At 37.1% G+C, this 10,207-nt stretch overlaps 1 protein-coding gene across 1 annotated transcript; it reads right to left on the bottom strand.

Annotated features, from left to right (window-relative positions):
- Positions 1–150: 150 nt before the first annotated feature.
- CHDH (choline dehydrogenase) lies at positions 151–9,533 on the bottom strand. Its single transcript, XM_010289342.1, has 7 exons — positions 8,732–9,533; positions 8,137–8,288; positions 4,138–4,267; positions 3,374–3,508; positions 2,138–2,280; positions 1,232–1,334; positions 151–654 (listed from the first exon to the last, which is right to left on the bottom strand). Exons 1-7 carry the CDS (start codon positions 9,483–9,485, stop codon positions 236–238), a joined length of 1,836 nt encoding a protein of 611 aa, XP_010287644.1. The 5' UTR covers positions 9,486–9,533; the 3' UTR covers positions 151–235.
- Positions 9,534–10,207: the final 674 nt, after the last annotated feature.

Here is a 10,207-nt window from a genome sequence, read left to right as displayed (position 1 = left end):
AAAAAAACTGAATTGTACCACAAAAGGTCATGTTTAACTAAAACAAGCAGCTTAAGCCAACTGATTAAAAAAAGAATAGGTAGTCTAATATAAAAGAATGGCTCAAATTAATAGTTATTTTAATAGGATATCTTATTTTGCACGGAATCAATTTCGTTGGCATGTTCAGTATGAGATACCAATATGCTGATGAAAGCCCGAGTAGCAAAAGACGTGAAAGGATAAGAACATTTGTTTATCTCTGGGTTTCCAAGGTCTTGGGCTTATATACAGGAACGTTTTTCTCCTGAAGCGATGGGAGGCCCTTAATTATATCTGCAGCTTTCTCTGCTATCATAATAGTTGGGGCATTCAAATTTCCACTGACAACACTGGGCATTATTGAAGCATCTACTACTCTCAAGTTTTCAGTGCCAATTACTTTTGTTTGGGGATCAACTACAGCAGTGCTATCTGAAAGCTGACCCATTTTACAGGTGCAGGAAGGATGATAAGCACTATCAGCCTTCTGCCTTATGAAAGCATCTATTTCTTTGTCAGACTGAACGTGGTCTCCTGGTTGAATTTCAGGCCCACGAAATTTGTCAAAAGCTTTCTGAGCAAAGATCTCTCTGGTCAACTTGACACACTGGCGGAATTCCCAAATATCTCTTTCTGTATGGAGAGAAAATAAGAAAACTGTAAGTACATCCTTAATTTCATAATACATACAGAATGCATAACAGAAAAAAAACAGCATCAAAGGAAAAACGCTGGAGGGAACGTCTCTCACTTATTGCTGAAATAATAAAGTAGGGTATTTTTCAAAGTCACAGATATTTACATTCCCTGTGAACAAAACTGTCACTTATATTGCACAATCTCAAAAGGGAATAGGTAAGCTATGAAGAATTGCTCTTTATTTCACTATACCCACTGCCTAGCCAAGGACACTAATCTCAGCACAAAGAAGAAAACAATCCATTCTTTCACAAGCAGAGGAGAGCTGAAATGCAGGGAAACAGCATGATGGAAGAAACGGTAAGAACCCTGACTGAATCCTCAACAGGGAATTCTTTTTGGTTTGTACAGTGCTTTGTACAATGGCCTCTTTTGATACTGACTTTTACAAATGAGAAATAAATAACAATGCACCAACCAGCACTTCTGAACTGGTGTTGAGTAAGTATGAAAATCTGCTACTGAAACAGGCAGGAAATAAGCTGATATCAGAGAAAGGGGCTGCATTTACCTGTTGACATGTAGTTAGGCTCAATGATAGGATGGTCATTTGGGTCTGTACTCTTCAGCTTTAGCCAGCCCACACTCGTGCTCCTCATAGGTCCCACATGGACCTGTAACACCCATGCTATACTCGTGACACAATCCCACCAGACGTATTTCCAAATTCAGTATGATTTTTTTTTGGCAATTTGGACAGTCTTTACAAATTAAGCAAATGTAAACATTAAAGGGAAACAATGGAAAATGCCATTGAACATTTTTACATTTTATATAAATTTGTTGTAAATATGATATTCCACAAGGGGAAGGGAATATACCTGTCATCAACTCACAGCTTATCTTTTAATTTAAAATACAACCTCTCCAATTTAGCATTTAGCTGTAGCAGAGCATTCTAATACAATCAGCAATCAAACCTAATTACTATCATCACTGAAGAAAAGAGATTAGCAAGAAGAAACATGTATATTCAGTGACAGTTCCCCAGCATTAGCACAGACTTTTGGATCAAGATCATAGTTTAAAATGGGGCTTGGATTTGTGACAATGAATAAATGAGTGGCCTCATACGTTCTCATTTAAGCCTCTGTCTAAACTGCAACACCTTGTTTTAGTTTTGTACAATGGTATCCTAATCAACAGTACTATGGCACTTCAGTAGTGCAAATACTTAAACAGCAGTTCAATACTTGCCTACTTTCCCAGAGATAAAACATAACATAATTTTGGTAGCAATATCAAATGACAAGCTTATGTTTTTTCCTCAGTGTGGGAAGGTAAGCCAGCTCTTTTGTATTACACTGAACAAAATATTGTTCAGTATATAGCCAAATTATCAATGTTTATTATAAAGTGTAAGCCTTCTTGCTAATTGCTACAGAACATTACTGGAATATTTTATTCAACAGCTCACCTGGTAAGCTTCCATTGTGGAAGCAACCCGACCATGATCAATCACCTGAGAAGGGAGAAAGTGAAACTGAATGTCGGGGTGAGGAACCCCTGGTTCACTTCGGATAAAACCACCGGATTCTAAGTGGGCAGTGGCTCCCTCACCTACAGAGTGTAAATGAGAGAGAAAATGCCATTAAAAGACCACAGAAAGGCAAGAAATCCACTTCTTTCTTAACCCTTGGTTTCATTCTTATGAATTCAAATATACAGTGGAAATTGCAAGGAACACAAATCTGTAATGAACAGCTTGTAATTTAAGCAATATGCATCACTTCCATCTGCTTTTGAATCACTAGATAAACATAAGCATGTGTAACTTTGGAAATCCCACTTATTCGAGAGTAGGATGTCACGGTTATCTCAGTGTAACTGGCAGGCCTAGGGGCTAACTCCAGAGGCAGATTTGGTCCCAGGATCCAAACAGGTATGGAGGGAACTGACTGCAGGCGCTGCACACTCCATGACATGCAGTATCGTTACCCCATCAGTCACATGTAACAGGCAGAGCTGTTGACAGTACCTACCCTGAAGGGGAAAGATGAAGAGCCTGCAATCCCCCTCATATTATGTTATTTTCACATCCGTTTAAAACCATGAGTCAGCCCTCAATATTTACTTGCATGGCAAAAAGCCACACGTACCCAGCATAAGTTATTTCAAGGATTACTTTTACTCTTTTTAACGTACAACTTACAGCTGGGTTACTGTAAAATGTAAAATGTGTAATTTTAATCAAAGTCACTTCTGATTTACATGCAAGTCTAGAGGGTTCTGATCAGAGCAGCAAACTAATTATTTTGGGGCAATTATAAAGAAAATTTAATTCAGCTCAACAATATGTTTTTATTGACAGGGTATATATTTAAAATAATTTTTTCTTCATTTTTTTACAATAGCTTTTCTCAGTAGCACCAAGATTTTTAAATGTAGATTCTTCCTTAAAATGAGAGGGAGATAAAAATGTTTAAAAAGTGTATAAAAACCTCCCTTGTTACCTAAGATATAATAACTGTTTTAAAAGATTCCGATTTAGAAAAAAGAAAAAGTTCAAAGCCCATTTGCAAGCTCCAGTTATTTCCCAGGACATGAAAAATAATTACATATGAAGGCTCCCAGACTTCAAAGTTCATGGATAAAAGGCTGTAATAATTCTAAAGCAATCAATGGTAGAATGATTGCATACTTTGTTTCATACCTGTAAACTTCCAAAGCCATTCTAGACCAATCCTCATCATGTTAATTGGCTTTTGTGCATTATATAGAGTAATAGGTTTGGTGCACTTTTGCTGGACGTACACTTCTAAATGATCTTGAAGGTTCTGGCCTACGCCTGGGAGGTAAGTAGAAAGGGGAAAAAAAAGTTATGTCATGCTGCACAGAGCAGTTATACAAAATATTTGCAACCAGAAAACAGCATAAATGGGAACTAAACTAACCTCTTACAAGGGCAGTGATGACTAAGACCGAGACCATGAGTCATACCAGCCTTTTGCTCATGTCAGAATAAGGTTTTACATAAACATAGCATAACTAGAATGAAAATAGAAAGTTAAATGGCAGACATATCACTAGTTCTAAAATTGCCAGATATGACTTCTAAATACAGTACTAGCTTTTCTAGTTTAAAGGAGAAGTTCATGTTATTCCTTCTATCTTTGAATATATATGACAGTTGTGGATCAAAACTCATTCAAAATTCTAAATAAGTATGCTGCTTTACTTTAAAAGTACACAATGGCATTTTTCAGAAAGGCATTTTTCACTATGAAATGTAGTGAAGAAAGTGTAGTTGATTGCTCAATTCTAAAATCTGTGCATGCTTCCACTGATTTGTAACACTTAGTTTCAGGCCACGCAATGTGACATAAAGACAACTGAATTTCACGGATTCATTTCATTTAATGGTCTTCAGATTGCATCCATAGAAAGATGTAAAGTTAACAGAAATAGTAAAATTACCAGGAAGATGGCAAACAACAGGGATCCCGAGTTTTTTTAGCTCATCTGCATTGCCAATCCCAGACAACATAAGCAGCTGTGGAGAATTTATGGCACCTCCGCTTAAAATAACTTCTTTACTGGCAAAAGCCTAAAAGGAAATGAGCACAAAAGTCCTAACATTATTAAGCCTGATCTGAATGCCAGCAACGTGTCAAGAGCTTCTGTTGAGATATGCTATTCTGATCAGATTAGACACCTTTCCCTCACATTTTTCTCTTTCTAAATGTATCCCTGTCTTCCAGAAGTTTCTGCAGAGAGAAATGAGCTTCCACTTTGAGAATTTCTTTATTTATTCCCATGTTTACAATCTGTTCAAACTGTATGGCACAGAAATATTCAGCTCAGACAGTACTATGGCAGCCAAGAAACTCCTGTGCCACTTTGCCAGGAAAAAAGTACCTATGACACTCAGATCAGTCAGCTAAGCATCTCTTCCATTTACAGTAACAGTTTGTAAATTAAAACTGAAACTCCTAGGGAAGATTTTGAATTCGAGACATGCTAGGTCATAAATTCTCAAGAACTTATTTTCTTAATTCAGCAACGACTAATGTTTTGTTCCTTAGCTCATTGTAGTCCTTGGAAGACACTCAGCCACTAAAGCACTACTGAGAAAACTGTGACTGCAGGCATATATATATAATTGTTTTGCTGACAGACTTTTCATCAAACAGTTTGAGTCTGAGCCTTGAGCTGGTCATGATATAGGCTGCTAAACTATTCCTCCGCCTTTGGCTCGGTTTTCTGTACTGGATAGGTCTTTTTCTAGAACCTTCTCTGCAAGTATTTTTGGCACATCTTGCTTCCAAGGATTTCTGCCCCAAAATATTCTCATTTAGCAATATCAAAATCCTTCGCTGTCCCATCTATTTCTGGGGGGTACCTCTTCCCTGTTGCCACATCCCTTAAATTTAGGATCAGAACTAGTCCCCTTAGTGCTTTTCACTGTTAAAAGGCAAAACTGTGTGGAGTAAGAAAATATCGATACCTTCCTCCTTCTCCCTTCACTCTTTGAAAAAGGAAGATGTGGGTGAACCCAACCTTATTCAAACTATCTCTTTCTATTCCAACAAGATGGGTCATGGACACACAGACATCAGATGCACTCCATCCTCCCTAGTCGCACCTATGTTGGCTGTTGAAATACAAGATATCCTTCGTATACACATTGAGTTACGTAGCTGATTACAAACTGAATAGTAAGTCTTGCACATTAGAAAAAAAAGATTCAAGGTTCACCTGTCCTTATGAAAGAACAATTGCACCACAAAAAAGAAACAAAAAGTAAGCAACAATTTATATGTAATGCAAATTCTAATGCTACCTAAGCTAGTCCATTGTTTTAAAGCAATACACATTGCAAAAGTAATACCGTAACATTTATCTGTGAATTCAAATATATCATGTGCCCACAGTGAGGAAAAATAGATGAGGCACACAGTTATGTCCCTGAACTTCCTCTCATTAGCAAGCAAAACCCACAAGGATTCAAGGAAATATACCTGGTATTGCTCATCTGAATTCTCCACTATTGTAGAATGTAAGGCGCTATCATGAGTAGTTGCTTGTTTTTATTTTAGATGAGGCATTTAGCTTCTAAGGCAACATTAAAAAGTGCTATTTTTTCCTGTAGTATGGTGAAGGGTTAACAGATTAGCACAGAGTGCATATTGACTTGTAGTAATCCTAACCTTTTTGAATGATACCTCAGATATGCAGAATGATGGTGAATAAGGCTGTTGCTAGTAATAAGATCAAAACATAGTAAGAAGATAAATTTTGATAAATTGTTCCCACGCTATTTATCTGAAACTGCCAACGGATAGCCAGTGCTGATATTTTTTGTTCGGTATTGTTTTGCACTGGGCAATCGTTAGTATGGCAAGACTAATACACAGCATATCTGTGACTGCTGAATCAATACCTCAATCTGTATTTTACATGTTATACAAATATAACTTATTTATATTTCCTATGGTACACACAGAACTAATGACAGTTGTTCCAGGTAGTGTTCAAATGACGGTTGTTCAGTCTACGCCCACTGCAAAGTCAGCACTGTAGTTATTCCTAGACCATATACAGTCTTTCACTGTGCTTAGAGCTAGCATACAAAAAGGAAAAACTGACTTAGAAACATTTTTGTATGGGTTATTTAGTTTACAATACATTCAGGCTCTTCAGGACATGGTTTAGGGGACATGGTGGCGCTGGATTAATGGGTGGACTTGATGATCTTGAAGTTCCTTTCCAACCTTAGTGATTCATTCTGTGAAAAACATTTTGCCCCTACAAATACACTTTTCTGATTGATTGTAATCTCAGAAACTCCAGGAATGTTCAGTCTCCCTTCCCTACTTTTATCAGAGGGCTTACTGGAGTCCTGGGAGCTCTCTGGGACCCCAACGTCTACTGAAATAACAACTAAGTCTTTCCACTGGCTTGAATAGGTTTTGAATCATGCTTGAATCACGTTTTGATGATCTTTTAACTTTACTGATGACTGGCGTAAAAGAGATCCTACCTAAAAAAGTCTGTAAAAACAAAAACACTTTAATGTAATCAAGTGCCTCATCTTGTGTTTATAGTGTAACAAAATTATTAGCTCTTCCATCCTGACAGGTATAATATTTTCCAGAAAGTAAAAGCAGGCAAGTCCTGCAATTTTAATGTTGAGGGGGAAAAAAACTACGTGTAGTTCATACATGTATTAATATGTATGAAAATTCATTGTAATTAAAGAATTTTGCAACTAAAGTGGTCCAGCATTCAGAAAGTCTTTGATCATATGTAATTAGCTATCCAAAACTTTTTCAACAAAATGAATCTTGATAATGGCACAAGAATAGCGAGTAGACAAAGATAATGGCACAAGAACAGCTTTCGCAGACATTTAATAGCTCATGCAATCAATTAAATTTTCTGCAACTTTCTTTTTACATTGTTAATGATAATAATTTTACCAATCCACTTAGGAAACAATAGATTTGTTCTGTGCATTAGAAAATGAAAGAACAGTTTATTTATATTGCATTTTAACTTCTAGCAGGTGCTCACAGAACACGTGACTGTTGAGCTCACTTTACTGAACTCAAACCATCAAAATTTGTACTCTCCTCTCTTTAGGATATTACTATTACACTTTTTAATTTCTTATACTTGTTTGTGACTAAATATCTTAAGTTATTAACATACAAATCCCTTTTAGGCAATCTCCTAGTTACATACTCCATATCAGCTGTAATATTAAAGAGTTAAGGGAAATGAGAATGTTTTAGGTCTTACTGAAGTCAATGGATTGAAAGCTGCATAAGATGAACTGTTTATCCACAGAGTTAAGTTGTAATGGCAGTTCAAGCTTCCTTCCACATGATCACATGTTCAGTGGAAGTTGGACTGAAACTGAAAAATATTCATTCCACAAACAACCATGAGGCACATTTCGTTGTTATGTTTTATCATTACTATCCCAAAACTCAATACATAATGGCAATGTAGTAGTGAATGACTCATTATCTACCCTTAGAGCCATTCAGATTTCAGTATCTAGCTTTCACAGATTCTCCTATGTCAGAACAGCATTTTCAGAATTGTTTTTCAGAAACATCAGCATTTCAGCTCACCAGTCAATACACTGAGACACTGCATGATTGCACCATAGATTCCAGCCAGAAACTTCACACAACACTCTTGCGTAACACCTAGTTATGGCTTGTCCCCTCAGTACTGAGAGACAGAAATATAAAGGAGATGTTAATCCCTAAATCAATACAGCTGAAATATCACCTACTGCAAAATAACTGACAAGGAATCATACACTGGAAGAGACAACACAGCATCTGAAAAGCAGATATTTTGCATAGTAAAGTGCCACTTCTAATAAAAGTTTGTTTTTAAAAAAAAATTTTAATTTTGCTTTGACTTACGCCTTTCATACTGGGAAAAAAAATCTCTTACCTTTTTCCTTTGCCCATTCTTCACATACTCAACACCAATGGATTTTGTTCCTTGAAACAAGATTTTTGTTACAAGTGTCTTCTCTGCAACTGACAAATTTGGGCGTGATATGGCTGGGTGAAGGTAAGCACTAGCTGTGCTCCATCTTTGACCTACAATGTATATTTACATTAAATATCAAAATAGTCATGCTCAGTATTCCTCAAGATTTAGGCCAATAACAATCAGGATGTTTACAGAGGGAAAACCTTCATATATAGAGTTCAAGGCAAATGTGGTTTGATATAATAACTGAAGATTTTATTTTAACATAATAAATTTCACAATGACATTCTGAAAACCTATGCACCTTCCCAAATTTAACTATGAATCAAGACTTGCATGCCAATGCAATTTTAAATTAAATACACCCTAGACTGATAGCAAGATGCTGTGAAACGAAGAAGGTGTAAATACAGAGTGCCATAGCTGTTCAATTATCTGAACAACCAAACGGCATTCAGTGCAGATTATATGGTAATATTCTAAAATGCTTTCAGAAGTACCACTGGTGGGTCAGGAATACCAATTACTTAAGGATCCTTTTATGATTTACCTTGGTGTACAGTCATGTCCATCCAGCCAAATCCTTCTTGCTGATAGCCATTCATATCATCTGTGAAGGGATACCCAGCTTCCTGGGTTGCCTCCAGGAATGCAAGATGAAGAGGATGGTTTGTTTTCCCTCTTGACACATACAGGGGTCCATTTCCACCTCTGTACTGATCTGGCCCCAGTTCATGTGTCTGGGCCTTCTTAAAATAGGGCAAGCAATGTTCATAGTCCCATCCTATAGCCCCTTCCCTGCTCCATCGATTATAATCTTCTGCATGCCCACGAATGTATACCATAGCATTGAGAGAAGAGGAGCCACCCCACACTCTTCCACGGGGCCAGTACATAATTCGGTTATCCATATGCTTTTGTGATGTTGTGTGGTAATACCAGTTATATTTCTCATCACAGAGGTTGTAAGTTAATGCAGCAGGCATATGAATCTTCCACATCAGTCTTTTACTACCTAGAAGGGTATCTTTAGGGCCTGCTTCCAAAAGCAGTACAGTACTGAGAGGGTCTTCAGTCAACCTGTTGGCTAATACACACCCTGCTGATCCAGCTCCAACAATGACATAATTATAAGAGTTTGCCTTTTCAGAGCTAAGTTGAGACAATGTACGTGAAATTTTGAATTGTTTTTCATTGATGCCCAATTTGTTCTTGAATATGTGTGTTTTAAACAGAGTTCCTGTTACTTTGTGCATCTGATTGACAGAACTGCAACATTTAACTCCTTTCATTAAGTATGACATCTTTACTGATTGTACAACTCTTGAGAATTTCTAACAAAAATCCAGTGTATTACCCTAGAAAGACAAACAAACAAAAATCCTAAGACAGACATAAGCATTAATAAAAGGTATGACCTCTAAAATGTCAGTGATTTTCAGGTAAAACTGGTGTTCTTTACTCATTCTCACTATCCAAGAGGTTAACAACAATGCCAATAAAACAATAAACATTTACTCTGAAACGTGCTGTCTTATGTTAAGGCAGTCTACACAGCAGTCAAGGGGCATACGTAATTTTGTATTATATGCAGTCTGATTTTGATTTGCTTCTGGTTCCTGAGATAGCTACATGAAGCAGATTTTCAAACCAACAATTTCCTTAAATTCTCTGTAAATCTGTGGCAGTCAGTGATACTGTATAGCAAGTGACAACAATGGAAGTGATGAGTATGCCCACTGTAGCTTCTGTGAGACCAAATCTAGGACGACATCTCTACAAAACATGTGTAACAGCGCAACTCATTTTCAGCTATCCCTAAGGTGAAAAACTGCTGGGTTTTGAGGTATATCTCCTAATACAGGTAAAGGCAGAATCTGTTCATCTGTGGCTCTCTACCTTATTACTAAAACCAGATCCTGCAGGAGTGTTCTGAGGACAGTTACAACTTAATACCACCAGATGCTTAGGCTGAGTAGGAATGGCAATTTTTTTACCTTCAGAAAAGGCTGTGAGCCTTGCAAGC

This window comes from Phaethon lepturus, unplaced genomic scaffold (assembly GCF_000687285.1).
Source record: "Phaethon lepturus isolate BGI_N335 unplaced genomic scaffold, ASM68728v1 Scaffold56206, whole genome shotgun sequence".
Taxonomy (NCBI): Eukaryota; Metazoa; Chordata; class Aves; order Phaethontiformes; family Phaethontidae; genus Phaethon; species Phaethon lepturus.
The sequence above is the reverse complement of the archived record's forward strand: the minus strand, read 5'-3'. Positions and strand labels throughout refer to the sequence as shown.